We start from the raw sequence: 16,621 nt of genomic DNA, 5'->3' as shown, positions 1-16,621 counted from the left end.
ACAAAATTCTAATGCAACCTGGCAATAGCAACTAATACTATTTTCAGGCATTGTAAAATATAAGGGCAGCTCAGAATCTAGTATTTAGATAGAATACAGCTGTAAGGAAGAGAGGGAGATGGAGAGGGTTCAGTGGAAGAGAAAGGAAGCTAATAATATTATGATACTTAACCCTTACATCGAATCTTTCAGCTGAAGATCTGGATGAAGTTTCAGGGCTTGTCTACACACTACAGAAATACACTATGGAGATGTGATTCCTGGAGCTCACTATTGTGTTGCCCTCTAAGGCTGCATCTAGACTGGCATGATTTTGCGCAAATACTTTTAACGGAAAAGTTTTTCCGTTAAAAGTATTTGCGCAAGAGAGCATCTATACTGGCATGTGCCTTTGCGCAAAAGATTTGCTTTTTCTCAAAAGCATCTGTGACAGTGTAGATGCTCTCTTGCGCAATAAATTAACGTTGCTGTCTACACTAGCCCTCTTGCACAAGAATACTTGTGCAAGAGGGCTTATCCCTGAGCGGGAGCGTCAGAGTGTTTGCTCAAGAACCACTGATTTTGTACATTACAAAGTCAGTGTTCTTGCGCAAATACTTGGGGCCAGTGTAGACAGGCGGTAAGATTTTGTGCAAAAACAGCTGCTTTTGTGCAAAATTATGCCAGTCTAGATGCAGCCTAATTGGTCAGTGTAAACCTTGCCGAGGTTCAACTGAAGTTCCTTTAGCAAGCCCACTTTAACATAGTGCTGTTTCAAATTGAAAATTTTGGCCTAAGTCTTTTACCCAAGAACACAAAGCAAATCTTTAGCAGAATTAGGGACAATACCAAACTCTCTGTACAGTAGATCAAACTCTCTTTCAGAGGTGTAAATTAACCTATTTGGATACACTATAATCCATGAATACATATCTCTTCATTAGCTTTTATATCTTTTTATTAAAATAGAAACAACTAGCTTGACAAGCAGCTTGAATTTATGTTACCTCACAAGGCTTTTATGATTATTCAGCTTGATGTCTGGTTAGCTGTGCAGAGCCAGGATGGGGGCAGAACAGACATTACTCTGAAAGTAAAAGAACTAAGACATGTCTGTTTTGTCATTAGTTGCTGCAGAAAGCAATATGACATAATTAAAAATTGTTCAGTGAAGATTAGTATCTGTTGGCACCAAATTTTAACAAATGCAGTAAAGCAGAAAATTTCAAACTTGCATAAAACAGATCTTTTTGCCCACTTATGGGGGTCAAATAAAACTGTAGAACATCCTGAACATAAAGGATATCAACTGGATGTAAAACAGAACTCTTCTTCTTTTTAATGGTTTAGGATGGGAGGATTTTTCGCCATGGTGGGAGGAAGAAGCTTGAAGATGCCAGAACTTTGGGCTTATAAGTGTTTTTAGCTAATATGTAAAATTAAAATGAAGATAAATGAAAATGCTTGTAAAAGGATTATTAAAGATAGAGTAATACTATAATGAGTATAATCCAGCAGACTGTAATATAAGAATGCGTTATAATATACAAGCTCTCTGGGGAGGTCTGGAAAGGTTTATCCTCTTGGAAGAGGCTGAGAGAGAAGAAAGAAAACACTGATTTTCCTTTACCAATTTAGGACTTCTTAAAAAAACAAGCAAAAAGAAAGGACAATGAGTAATTGTCTTCACTGATCAGGAAGCGGGAAGAACGTTATGTCCTGTTTGTATAATAACAAAATAAAAGCTAGGGCTGCATTAGAAAATGCCAGTGACAACTGGGATAACAGTGTATCAGTACGATGCCCATTTTATTGCCTTGCCTTAATGGCATATTAGGTTGGAAGTTTCTACTGACCCAGTCCCAACCCATTAGCAAGTGGTTTGCTTTTCAATGGGCAGGGCGTGCCTTGGCACTGGACTTTTTGATTTGTGACAAAAAAAAACTAAAACAAAAAAAATTCCAGAATTTCAAAATAATTTACCATAATATATATGTAATCAAGTCTGAGATCTAATAAGATATGAGGATGGTCTCTACACACCACCACAGTTCCTTAACACTGCTGCCTTTACAGTAAATAAAAATAATAAATTATACAGGTAATTATAATCCAGACTTCCCCTGCCCGGCAACATCTGTGGTCCGGTGTCTCCGTGGGTTTTCCTGGGTTGGATTACTCACAGGGAAAAGCTGTGCCCTCTGTTCAGCAACTCTTTCTTTATCCTCCCAGTGCTTCCTGAGCACCACAAATAGGCTAGTGGTGAAGTTCAATCTCAGGGAGAGAGGTGGAGGAGCAGCAATGTCAAGGGCACTCAGGAAAAGAGGCAGGGTGGCTGTGGAGCCCTTTGGCCAGAGGCCAGAAGCACCACCCCACGGCCAGTGGTGGGCGCTAGGAGCACAGCTCAGTGACCAAAGGGCTCAGTATACTCCTGGGCACTGCACTCTTGGCCCCCAACCACAGGGGTCTATAGTCACTCTACTTCTTTCCCTAAGTGCCCTCACAGTCCTTACTCAGTCAATATATTCCAGGTAGATTTCTTACATTCAGTAAGTTACCAGTCAGGGCCAGCATGAGGAGTTTGGGGAGGTTCCAATGTTCTTGGTTGTTCTTGGAAGCCCTCAGTCTGCCATCATGTCAACCTCTCCTCCTCCCTTCAAAATCACTTTCTCTTCCTTCCACCTTCCTTCATTTGTGTGAGTGTTTGGCACTGTTTGGATTCTGGGTTTAAGTTTAGGCTCATTTCTAATAGACTGAGCTCCCACTAACAGGATACATCTGGGAGTTAAAATGACAAAATAAATATGTTTTGAAATTGTTTATGTACCTCCTTTCTGTACTTACCTGCCAAGACCAGTATTCAGGCCCTCAAGGCTCTAAGGGTACGTCTAGACTACAGGCTTTTGTCGACAGAAGTTTTCTCGACAGTATCTGTCGACAAAACTTCTGTCGACAAAGAGCGTCTAGACACATTTAGTTCTGTTGACAAAGCAAGCTGCTTTGTCGACAAAACCCTGTAGTCTAGACATAACCCTACATGCAATAACACCTTCTGTCGACAGAACTCTGTCGACAAAAGGTGTTATGCCTCGTAAAATGAGGTTTACCAGCGTCGACAAAACTGCTGAGTTCTGTCGACGATATGTCGACAGAACTCAGCGGTAGTGTAAATGCAAGTATAGTTTTGTCGACAAAAGTCCACTTTTGTCGACAAAACTCTGTAGTCTAGACACACCCTAAGTTTCTCCTATAGCTGACAGCATCACTAACTTGTAATGCAGCTTAGGGAATGTAATTCCCTGCTTTGGATGTCAGTGATGCCTTCAGTTGTGCAAGGAAACACCAAAACCTAAGGTCCTAAACCCAGGTATTAGAAAGAAAAAAAGATTTTACATTTGGAGTACATTATTTTGCAATTAATTCTCCAGATTCACTGGGACAACTCTTGCGGTTTTGCACTGCTCTGGAGAAGTGAAGCAGCTATGTGAATCGCTTTAACTCTGGTCATTTAAACTAGATTTATGGCTGCTTTGTCTCAGTGGATCTACACGAGGCCTCCCAAATACACTGGTGAATCCAGCCCTTTAAGCCTACAGGTGCATTCTGATAAACTTAAACTAAACTAGAACCACCAAAATAAATACAAGCAAATTTGAGGGAAGAAGCCAAACTTTGCAGCTGGGTTCCATTTCTATAGTCACTTAACTGTCTGGAAACTCAAAAAATGTTTAAAGTAATACATTGATTTGAAAACATTCCCATTCATCTTTCCTGTGTGTGTTCTAATATCAATTCACTAGGATGTGCATGTCTATTAGCTGCTAATCATGAACAAGAGTGACACACCTACATTCTCTACAATACAAAATGACTTTGAATTTATTCGATTCCAAATAGATTAAGAGCACTCATAATGAATTCTTAAGACACCTGTTACTGTAAGTACTCAGCTGTCTGTATCTGTTTTCTTGTGCTAAGTCATATATCTTTAGTTACACAAAACTACTCTTGAATTAATATTAAGAGCCACATCTGGGAAATGAAAAAACATGTGAGAGAGTAAAAAGGCACAGAATAATTTTTCATTTTCCTGTCTGTTATTTACTTATTTCCTGATGGCCAGTACAAATTACTGTATTAGCACAGAAACAAACTCTTAGTTTAAAATGAAAGACAATGTTATTTTGGGTCTTATCCTGAAGCTCTTAAACCTGCAAAATTGCTTTTGAAAGTTTTAGCCTCATTCAGAAGGGGCCAATATAAGCACTTAAATGCAGAATATGTTTTGTGGGGCCATCTATACTCGAGTGAATTTTACCTCTGGGATCAGGTCCTTTGGGCTTTTTTAATGATAATAATCACCAAAAAACTCATTGGCAACCAGTTGCATAAATGTTACTTAATCTTGGATAAATGACCAGTTAAGGAAAGCTTTGTACAAACACTGTAATAGCCACCTGTTACATTAATCACACTGACTGACAGCCTCTTCTAATAGACTCAAACTGGACAGGCAGTTAAGACATGCAATTATCTTATCCTACACATATTTAAAATAATTTCAATATTGATCATAGTTGTGCTGTTCAAGCAACACATGTCATGAGGCATCATGTAAGAAAGAAAAATAAGTGCTGAAAGTATGTGTGCACAGTATCCAGTTCCCTTCTCTCTCTCTCTATATATATATATATACACACAGGATAAGATAATTACTTTCCTTACTTTCCTGTCCAATTTAAGACAATTAGATTGGTAGATAGAGCAGTAGATAAAAACACGTGGTACCATTTCTATTGTCAATGAGGGTTTTACATGTAGAAAAATTACAATGTTTTAACATAAAATTATGTAACTAATTATATAATATTTAATTGGGCAGTTATCTAAGAAAAAGCAATTATCTGAGAGAGGGAAGGAGATAGAGAGGGAGAGAGAGAATTGCTTGTCTTAACCTGTATGTCCAATGTAAGGTAATTCTTTTACTATATGTATGCATACACACACAGAAAGAGTAAGGGTATTATGTATAGAACTTGTGCATCTGTCTGGGCTATATTGGGTATGTCTTCTAGTTTTACTGTATACTTTAGAAGTGTGTCTGTTTGTCCATTTGTAAGTTTGTTTGTTCAAGAACTCTTCCTGAATGGTAAAAACTAAGACCACCAAATTTTCCTCTGATCATAACTGTACCTGTAGCCTCACTATGTGACAGAATTTTGTCAATAAAAATGCTTTAGGATTGAGCTCTCAATGGATGATTGTTATTGCCTTATAAATATCATATTTCTGTAGCTTTGATTTTGACAATGTGATGTTAAACAGTATTGATCAAATACTAGTGCATTATTTAGAAAAATTAAATAAAATGCCAAACATGGTATTTTCCTTCCTGTGTATATGCAAAACAAATAATGCCCCCAAGTTAAGCAAATTAGATGAAATCTTAGCTCCAGTGAATTCAATTAGAGTTGTGCCATTGATTTCAGTGGGGCAACATTTTCACTCATTACTTCAGTGAAACTATTTGTGTTCTTAAATTTAGGCATGTAAATCAATGTCAGGTTCACTGTGATGTGAAGACATTTCTTTTGGGCATCTTTTTCTGTTTATTGACAATACTTAGTATAGCTTCATAAAAAGTTAATAGAGCTACTCTAATTTACACCAATTGGGGATCTGACCAAAATATCTTGGAATATGCTGTTTGATAGCTACATATAACAGAATATGAATAGCTATAGTAAAATACTGTCAGTCAGGTTGTAAATTGTCTTCAATGGAGTTGTCTTGATTTACACCAGCAGAGAATCTGAGCTTTCATATTTTGGTGAATCTCATATAGGAACAAAACATTACTTTTATAAATGCAGAAAAAATGCATGGAAAGACTTTTTCTTGGTCTTTTTATCAGGCCATCAAAGGAAATTTGAAACACATAAAACTTCATCACATTCAAACTTTTAAAAAAGTTAAAGAAGTCAGGACAATTCTGAAGACAAACTGAAAGTACACCAGAAACTGTTATACAATGCTGACTTGTAATCCAAGAATTTACATCTGTAAATCTTCCAATTTTTTTGTTAAATTCATTTAGACTTTTTAAAAATCAAGTTATGGGGTAGCTAGTGTAAACTGGAATTTCCTGCACCATTATTTCAGTTCCCCAGTTACTAAAAGCCAATACTAGTTTTATTGGTTAATTATAAGTGACAGGTCACTTACAGAACAGCAAATGTTTTACAAGCCAGTTATGGTGAGGTACAATAAAGACAATGTGTTCATTTGTAGTCTTTAACCCATCAAAAGTGTTGGTACTATCTTGCGAAGAAGGGCACATAATTTAAAAATCACACATGCTTATGTTACAACAACATTTATGAGTAATTCTCTCATCAAGGAAAGTTTATATATGGCCATGAATCTTCCACCATGATATAATAAAGATACATACGTAAATACAAAATATAAAGGAGACAAAACAACACAAACTACTGTGCCATACAGACTGTAAGTAGCAACTTGGACTTTACTACATTTTGGGTTTTGTATTTGATATAGATTATAGCAGGGGTGGCCAACCCATTCCGGGCAAAGAGCCAAGATATCAAAGGATCTAGCGCGAAGAGCCAGGACAAAGTTGTCGAGGAAAGAAAAAAAAAGGACTGCCACTTTTAGAGGCTTTTTGGCCTCATCAGGCCACCGTCCAATGACATCTTTAATACTCCATCTTTAATGGCCATGCCGGACAGCTCCCTTACCCCAGTGAGCATAGGGAGCTGGGAGGAAAGGGCCATTTTCAGGGGCATGAGGGCGGCTTTACAAGCTGCAGGGGGGAAGGACTTCGCGAGCCTCACACTGGGGGAGGAAGAACCACATCTGGATTACAGTTTTGTTGAACTTTTACATAGAAGGCCAGATTATTCTCTCATTTACTCCAGAGAAAGCAATCTCATTTAGGCCATTGGAGTTACACTGGTACAACAAGGGATAACATGTCCCATTATTGATTAACTGGGTTTCGCCTCATTTTGTATGTAAAGCGTATGTGTGTGTGTCTATGTGTGCATGCACACGTGTGTGCAAACTGGTTTGGACACATAGGAGTTGCTCAGCAAACTGACTATCAGAGATCTATATTTAGTCTTATGGTGCAGGATTTGATTTTTGTTCTGTTTTGTTTTTCATTTACCTCATTGGAATCAATCATGCGTCCATACCCAGTACGTTTAGTAGTATACAGACAAATTTTACCTGGATGTACCTGAATGGTTTGAGATCAGTCAAGGAGTTAGTAGGCTTGATACGGAGGGAGGGGCTAGGGAGGAGGAAGTTTAATCTATATTTCTAGGGGTTTGAGAAAAAACACACCACTGGCGTTTTGGAGGCTCAGCCTCAAAAAGAAAGCAGCATAAATATTCACTGTTGAATTATTCTAGGCTCGCTTAGTCTGGATGGAGTCCCACCACTGTAAAGTCCTAGCTTGGCAAGGCCTATGTGCTGCATTCACAATGCTGCTATGCTGGTTCATGCATTGAGATTTATTTCTAACAGGTTATCTCATGATTCTTAGTCATGCATTAAACTGGGCCACTTGTTGAATTAACTTGTAATGTATCGTGGGAGAATGTGTCTGTCCTTGCAGGACATCTCTGAAGAAATGCTCATGTCAACGCACTACAGTTTTTCCAGGAGGCTAATGTCAGCTTCCAGCCAGCTGGCAGTGCAGGAAAAGGATTTCTTGGAGGACTTTTATTCAAATGCTATGGAAGTCCAGAAGAAATGGGGCAGCCAGGCCTGGGGCTAAAATACGATGCAGAGGAAGGGAGGAATTAGACAAGAAAATAAAGTCCTGGTGGAATTGTGGACAGGGCTAGACAACCAAGGTCGAAGTGAAACCTGTGTCATCTTATACCCACAGCCTTGTCTGCACCCTTACATTCAGGTTAGAAGATATTTTGCATGGAGCAACACACAATCTGTAGCCCAGACTAATTCTGCAGTGATGCCATATCTGTGCTGTGCTGCATATAGGTGGAAGCTGGAACAATGACAGTACTTAACACAACTAATAAATATTCTAATTGTAAATATTCTAAGTTTGAAGCTTCCCAATCAATAGTTTCATATTGTACAGGTAAAAGAAGAAAAAACAGGGACCGAAATATTTCCTTTTAATTTAGATGTATTGGATCTCATCAGCGATGAAGGACTCTCATTAACATTCCGTAGCATTCATCAGCTTTTTCTTTTATGAGTTCCCAAACTTCTTCATGTTTGAATTTTGAATCACTAAAATTAGTTCCAAACTCAGTAGGTCTTTTCTTTGGCTATAATTGGTCTCCAATATCAGAAAAATGAAGTTCTTCTGGAGACCCTTTTTTGTTTTGTTTTTTGGGGTTTTTTTTACACTTCCAGAAGAATTTTGCTTATTATGGCTGATGTTAAATTGAGAAACAGCAGGGAAAGCATTTGCCTAGAATAATGGTGTGCAAACTTTTCCAGTTGCATCCTCCCACCCCACACACACACCATTCGTATCATTCACAGAATTTGTTGCACCCTCTCTCTATTATTTGAAGTCTGAAACTGTTTGTTGCATGGGGGTGTTGTTTACAAATTGGTGAAAGGAATGAAAACTTATATTATTAAATATATAAGACTAGGTAAAGGTTATTAGGAAGTAGTAAACACATAGCAAACTGCAAACATGTTCATAAACAGTGTATTTGATATTGATTGTCCTAGAGCCAGTGCTTGATACTTTCTATGCCACCATAATCTGTTCACTGCTGATTAGGCTGTGCTTGCACCAGCCTTGAAGGTCACAGTGTAAGGCAGAGGGAAAACAGATGAGGCTATTCATTCCTTTGGTTTAGTATTAGAGTATCTTTCTCACAAGGGGTTTTGGGTGCTCAACTATTATGATGTATATTGCCAGTTTATGTTTTTAGTATCGATTATTAATCATTAAATGGGTTTTAAAATTAATGAGAATCAAAATTCATTTTAAAGGCATCATAGGCCTGTTATAGTTATGAAACTTACCTAATTGTTGAAAATAACCCAGCCTGCACTTTTGTTTGTTTTTTAAAAGGTCAGATGGCTGATGTTTCTTCTCCCCCCACCATGAGAACCATTTACAACCCCTTGATGTGCTGTGCCCCTCCAGTTTGCACACCTCTGGCTTAGCACATCCCCTAAGATTTTTTTGTAGGGCTATTCTTTTTTAAGTTCTGTGATATTCTCTTTGAACAACAGTGGAAGTATGAGAAAGCATTGTTTTGATACTGTGAATAAACCATATAGTTGACAAATAGAGATTTGTGGGGGCCTACAATATACACTTCTTTCTTTGGAAAACTGCTCATCTTCTTATACCCATTTTTACCCAATTCAGCAAAGCTCATTAACTTGTTTAGTTTAGAGTACATGCTTAAATTTCCATTGGGACTTAAACATATTCTTATGTGTTTTGCTGAATCAGGGGCTTTATTAGCAATGCCTTGGTTTTGTATAAACCCTTTGTACCCAGTGAATATCTCTTGGTATTATCTATTATTCATGCCCATGGCATTATCTGATACAGGAGCTCAATTCAGTGGTGGATATAGGGCAGGGCACTTCAATAGGCCCCACGCACGCACCCCACACACGCTATTTCTGGTCGGTTGCTGCCAAGGCGCATGCGCGAAACGTTACTTCTGGTCAGCTGTTGCCGAGGCGCATGCGCAAAATTGTGCCGGCCCGGGCCCCACGGCGTTTCCTTGGGCCCTGCAAAATTATCATCCGCCCCGGCTCAATTAGTGACTAGAGTAGAAACATAAGATCTGAGAACCAGGCAATTCCAAGAGATTCTATTTGGGGAGTTTTCTGCAGCTCATCCTATCACTGGAGTAGAATTTGTGGCCCTTCATAGCTGCAGATTTCTCAGGACTTGAGAGATTTCATTGTGAGCATTAAACATGTGCACAGAAAGTAAGTTCCACATTTCTGAAAACTTATTTATAAAGACTAGCAAACAAAGATCAAACTTTAAAAAATAAAATACAAATCAATGTCATCAAACCCATATTAAATTGGTCCCTGATAATTAACTCACAAATTATCATAATTTGGCCAAAGGCACGTTTATAAAACAAGAAAGAAAAACTGAGAAATCTGTCCTTCCACTTTTTTCTGAGCTGAAAAGCTATTTCTAATGGCACATTTGCTCCCATTCAGATCTCTCTCTACCAGATTTCCCTCACGCATAAGCCCCACAGCATCTTTTCTACGTACATATTTATTATATATTACCAAGATACATAAAAATATACAAAGTATTAATAAAAACAATGAACAGTCCTGTGGCACCTGAGAGGCTAATACATTTATTAGGTCATGGGTCTTTTGTGAGTAAAACCCGCTTAGTTTAAGGTTCCATAGGACTGCTCATTGTTTATCAGTTACAGACTAACACGGCTACCTCTCTGAGACAAAGTATTAATGTAGATGAGAAAAATGTGCCAGATCTGTAATTGTTCAGATTGTCACAGCTCCCTCCTGCAGTTTCACACAAGCTGTGCTGATTTACACCAGCTGAGTATCTAGCCAAAATGTTTCACATGAAAAAGGAAAATATAATAATCATGTTGCATAATCTCTATATTATATCACAAATCTTAGGTCACTGTTGTGATAGCAAGATGGAAGTATAAGCTCTGGTGTATTTAAAATAACTTTCACTTCCACAACTGCATTTTGAATATGACTTACTAAATTATTTCCAATCAAGTTTGCAAAGCAAAAAGACCACATATTCTTACCTGAATTTTTATTGGTTTTGTTTTGCCTACTCTTTACTTGTTCGGTCCATAATGTAGGGTAACGAGAAGCTATATCTAGAAAAATCAAGCAGGACAATATTTACATTATTACAATTTAAATAAAAAACAAATGTAGCAAGCAAACATTAAGTGGTCAAGGAACAAGATAAGGCTGACAGCACGTTGTAGTACATGCCTAACAAAGAAAAAGATACAGTGCAGCACTTTGCAACAGCTAAATCCATGCCTATAGCAACAATGAAAAAATACAGTCTTCAGCAGGGTTGTATGGGGCATAATAAGGGCAGGGTTTGGTTTAAACTTTTGAATTTAGCCCGTTACACTTTAATATGAACAGACGCTCAAGTCTGAAGTAAATCTCCACTCTGAAAAATGATGGTGAAAGTGGGGTTGTGGGATTCCATAGTTACTCTGTCTCTGTGATGTCCCTATGCAATTTGCTGACTTTATAAGTAAGATTGCGGTACTCCGGCTTGGAAACACGCATGACAGCTTTCAGCTTCTTGGCAAATCACCAATACTGTGCTAAATCCTGAAGCATTTGGGTGCCTTTATTCTAAGGGTATGTCTACACTTGCAGCCTATTTCGGAATAGGTGAATAAATAAAGCCCTATTTCGAACTACCTGTTATTCCTCCTGCAATGAGGTTTAACAGATAGTTCGAAATAGGGCTTTATTTCGAACGCCCGTTTCACTGCCGTGTGTAGACGCGGGCAGTTATTCCGGGCTTGTAAATTTCAAAAAATGGCACCCGGCCAGGAAGATGCAAATCAAGCGCAGAATATTTAAATCCCGGGCTTGATTTGCAATTCCAAATGCCTACATTTGCAGCCCTATTCCGAAATAGGCTGCAAGTGTAGACGTACCCTAAGGAAACAGTTATGCTCCAGTATACAGTATATAATGTGTCATTTTGGTGTTACTCTGTTACCATTCCTAAAGATGCTTACCTTCCTCATCACCTTGAGGCTGTGTCTCCAGCGCAGGAGCTGAAGCATCATCTGAATTCAGAATGGAAAAGATTTGCAAGGAGACTACAATTATGAGAGTAAACTAAATAAGTGTACATACATGGTTGATGCTAATGATTTGCACATAGCCCCGGCCGGTTAATAAACAACATAAGTATTGTTGATGTATAGAGCACACACAAACTACAGATTATAAATCCATGGCATTTAAAGTTATTTTTTATGTATATAAACGACCTGGGTGCAAGATCTTTAAGACATCAGTCAGTGAGTCGTTCACTGCCAAGGTAAAAAAATACTATGTAATATAAGAGAATTGATATAGGCATAGAAAAAAAGTAAGCCCTGTGAAAGCAAAAGCAATCTGGGCAAGTGAGTGGATATAATCCTCCTGACAACCTAAAACAAAATCAAGGTTTCTTTTGGCACGGCAATATTAATTTGCTATGCCAGCTGTTTTCACAAACAAGATCTTTAGTTTAAAGAACCAGACAATCATTTGCATTACTATCATCCTTCAGTCAGCCATTCACGTCCTCTACAACCAACGGCCATTGCAAAAGAAGAGGGCATAAAATGTACTGGAAAGAATACAATGAAGGCTAAATTTTCAACTTATTCAATAGCATTGCAAGAAAGACATATAAACAGAAAATCTCACTGTAAAAAAATAGTTCAAATGAGCGAAGCTTTGTGAAACAGTTCAGGTTGAATGTTTCTAATCCAGCACTCTTGCGACCTGACCAGTGCAAAACCAGAGAATTTGCCAAACCACGGGAAGTCAATATTGTCTACTGGAATCTTAGAAGACATTTAGGGGTAAATTAGAGCTAAATAACAGCACAGAACATTGAGAGCCAGGACTGGTGGCTATAAAAAATTTTATGGGACTGCAGGAAACTTGGCCATGCCCATGGTAAGTGGACAGCCAGCTAACTAAAATCAAGCCAGACCACAGATGTTGCTGGACCAGAGAGTGCCGGACTAGAAAGATTCAATCTGTAGTACATCTTTTCTACCCAAATACCTTTTTATAGCTATTTGCAGGGGTTGACTATTTTTATGATTTAATACACTAAAAGAGCCACAGTATGCAATATAACTTAATACATATTGGCCACTTGGTGGCATTTCTTGTAAGTAGACCCATATCCAACATTATGATGCCTCACCAGAAGCAATATCCTTGGTTCAGGAATTTGGCTAGAATTCTTTCAGTTCATCACTTCTGGATCCCAATCTCATTGGTTCCCCAATATTTTGCATAGAAGCTATAACAGAATATAATGACATGCACCTATTTTTACTAGGATGATTTCAGGTATCAGTGAAAATGGATTATACCATCCACCTCCTTGCTACAGTAACTCACTAGCTGCCTCATCCTGCTTTCTTTTCCCATCACACACACTGCCACTCTGTTAACTTTCTGTATATCACGCGAGGGAACAAGAAATAGTCTATCCCTTCCCAATATACAAGACTATAATTTACTCCTCGGGAACATAGTACTGCTGATAAATACTAAATCGATAGTCATGCTGCTATCCTTAAGTCCTCTCTTTGCAGAACAGGTAAAGCAAAGCAGCAACAGTGGAAGCTTCCCAGCTAATACTCTTGAACCTAAATTTGTGAAGGACTTCCTTTTCAGATGAGCAAGTCATTCATTCTCCCTATCAAGTCAATATTTGGTCATTATATTGAGATGGATTAGAAGAATGTACATTACTGTCAATTTTACCAAAGGGCGTGGGTGGTTTTTTTTGTAATATCATCTGGAAAGGGGACTGAAGCCATCAGCTCATTTTAGAGCAAACACATGTATGAATTCAAGACTTCAAGCAAGATTGTCAAAACTATCTGATTCAGAAAAATCTCCGTATATTGAAGGGTGGAGGATAATAATAAATAATACCAAGAAATTAATTCATGTGTTTGTTCATTTTTTCTAATTAGATTCCAACCTACATTTTCATTAGATAGATCATTTGTTCTTAGATTTGGTATTGCCTAAATTCAGCTCTATTTATGGAAACTATACAGATGAGCAGGCCAGTGAAAACTATTCTAATGGCAATATTGTTCCATTAATGAATACTTTTGTTCAAGTGGTATTTAAAAAGTTAGTCCATGATATTTTTAGAAGAGCTAAGATGGGAAGAGAGAGGATCTTATTGGTGATTAGTGAATCAGATCTTTGATTTGAGGATATCTGTATAACCTGAAAAAGATTGTCTCTCCTTAGAAGTGGGGGAATAGCAACAGGCATAGCTGAGGTATACCTAACTTGAAAAGGAACAATCCATTGGGACACTAGTAACTTTTTGTATTTGCTGTTTCATATCCACCTGTTTTTGAAAATACATATATATTTAGAGTTTGGAATGAAGATGTATACTAATTAATCCTTCAGAATAAGGACCAATATGGCATTACCACTATATACATTCAGAGCAGTTTCAATGTAATTTGTTTACTAAAATCATGGTGTTTATAGATCATGGTGAAGGTGTATGTTTAAAAACAACTCTGATACTCAACTCTAACTTATCCAAAACATTGCCGTGCCCCCTGCTAGAATCAGAGGAAGGGGATATGGCCTTGATTCAGATAACAGCATTCTTCAGCTAAAATACATTTTTTTTAGTCCTAAGTGGGAAAGAGATTAAATGTCTGGATTATGGAGACATTAGTAAGGCAGGAAATGTCCCTGAAGTTTTTTTCCCCCCCCTAGTTTAAGAGTACTAGTGTCAGTTCAGTAGAGATCCTCATCTTCAAAGGCCTGAAAGTCTGCCCCTGCAGTGCTTTATTCTTATAACAGACAAAGCAGAAGTAGAACTTGTAGGGCTTAGAAATATCACAGGAATCTTGCTGGCCTTCTTTGTATGGCCTGCCAGCTATTCTATTCTGATGTGTCTGGAAATGGATGATAGGAAAGAGATCCTATAATGGGCTAGATGGACCTTTGGTCTGACACAGTATGGCTATTCTATTCTATTCTATTCTATTCTATTCTATTCTATTCTATTCTATTCTATTCTATTCTAGAAATTCCTGGTCAAAGGGACAATATTTCTACTGTATAAACTGTAAAAGCAAAGACAGAGCTGAAACTCCTGTAACATCATTTGTTATAATTATATGAGTGGCCTCTAGATCTGTTCTGTTTTGACAATGCTACTTGAAGCAAAATGCCAGGAATTGACATCTTAGAAGAAAAAGAGGGTGGATTCAGCTACTGAGAAGGAAGAATCAGGAACCTTCTGGGAAACAGGACATCTGCATTTTGTGCCGAAGTTGTGCTAGTGAATAGAAACAAGGCACAAGTCAACTGTAACCGTGTAATATCAAAACAAACACTCTTGATGAAGAAGACAACGTTACACATACACTCTGTTCATCTATGGCCTCTGATTATATAGATGCTGTTCATTTAGGCTTTGCAAACTCTCATACAGATCCTCATCAGTAATCATTAAGCTTCTGGCATTCTGCAGCATTGGTTTTATGGAATGTAAAATCAGATTGCCACCTCCTTACAACGGCACATTTCCCATGTGATAATACCCATGAGTGTGCTGTGGGTTTTTTGACAGAAAATATATGGTGGGTTTTGATTTGCTAATTCACTTTTATTTCATGTATCAGCAGATCAAAACTCATCTCAGATGAAGTCATGCTTTTCTCCTTCCCTCTCCCATCAAAGTCAGATGAAAAAGTTCATCTCTGAGGGAAATTTCACACTCATGCTTAGAGGACTTTGGAGGTTGGTTGGCTATTAACTACAGATACTTTTCAAGACTGACTACACAAGATCTTAAAATGTGAAAAATGTTGATTGAAAACACTCTCAGCATGATTGAGAAAAAGGACCTCAAGGTGTGCCTACAATAAGGTATGAAAACAAAAAAAGAGTCAGACATCTTTAGCCAGGTAAATGCTAACAGCTGGTTGGCCTCAAGAGCAAATAACACAGCTGGATGGTTCAATGTTCCACAACATTTCCCTTCATGCCTGGTTTTGGTAGAGTTGAATGTAGACAGGAAGACTCATTTATTTTATCTTCACCACTGCTTAGCTCTCTAAAGAAAGGCTCACAGATAAAAACAAAGATTTCCAAGCCCCAGACAGGTTTTTTTACATGGTACAGTAAATATAGTTCATAACCAAGAATGAAATTCATGACCCACAGAAAGCATATTGGCAGTCTGTGGATACCTAAAGCTCAGTGGATCCCAGGGGCTGTCTGATAAACACACGAAGGAAGAATTTCAGAGGTAGCCATGTTAGTCTGTTTCAGCAAAGACAGAGTCCAGTGGCACCCTAAAGACTAGCAATTTTATTATGACATAAGTTTTCATGCATTGCAACTAACTTCATCAAATGCATCAAGTGAAAGAAAAAGCAACTAAAATTACATTGGGCATTTTTATTTCTTATTTTATTTTATTTATTCTGGCATAAATCTGGAGTAACTCCTTTGAAGTTCATTTATACCAGCATTACAGAGAATATAATTTGTCCAAATATTTTCATTTGCCTTTAGAATGACTATTTTAAAAAAATTGTTTTGTAGTTTATTTAAATAAAGTCAAGAGCACAACTTCATCCATGGTATAATTCCCACCAGTGTTAGTGGAGTCACATTAAATATGAATTTGCCTCAGGAACATGAAATATTATAGCATGCATACATGAGGATGTATCTTTAATAGCAGCAACTCTTTGGATATGAATATGAGCCATCAGTTGAACTCAGGACTGGGAGAACAAAGTGCCAGGCCTGAGATGAGTCACGTCCAGGTTGCTATGGAGATGAAGTAATGGCACCAGTTACCTAG

The 16,621-nt window shown here is 37.9% G+C and overlaps 1 protein-coding gene across 3 annotated transcripts in view; it reads right to left on the bottom strand.

Annotated features, from left to right (window-relative positions):
* SMOC2 (SPARC related modular calcium binding 2) overlaps positions 1–16,621 on the bottom strand; it is a 174,318-nt gene that overhangs the window by 74,673 nt on the left and 83,024 nt on the right. For 2 of the 3 annotated variants that reach the window (XM_075924671.2, XM_006121968.5), the window contains exons 6-7: positions 11,760–11,843; positions 10,788–10,862 (exon numbers count right to left, since the gene is read on the bottom strand). In XM_075924671.2, the coding sequence (XP_075780786.1) occupies positions 10,788–10,862; positions 11,760–11,843 (159 nt within the window). The remainder of the gene's footprint in view (positions 1–10,787; positions 10,863–11,759; positions 11,844–16,621) is intronic. The other variant, XM_006121969.5, reaches the window with a different exon arrangement.

Source organism: Pelodiscus sinensis, chromosome 3, assembly GCF_052426305.1.
Source record: "Pelodiscus sinensis isolate ZL-2025 chromosome 3, ASM5242630v1, whole genome shotgun sequence".
NCBI classification, from domain to species: domain Eukaryota; kingdom Metazoa; phylum Chordata; order Testudines; family Trionychidae; genus Pelodiscus; species Pelodiscus sinensis.
The sequence above is the reverse complement of the archived record's forward strand: the minus strand, read 5'-3'. Positions and strand labels throughout refer to the sequence as shown.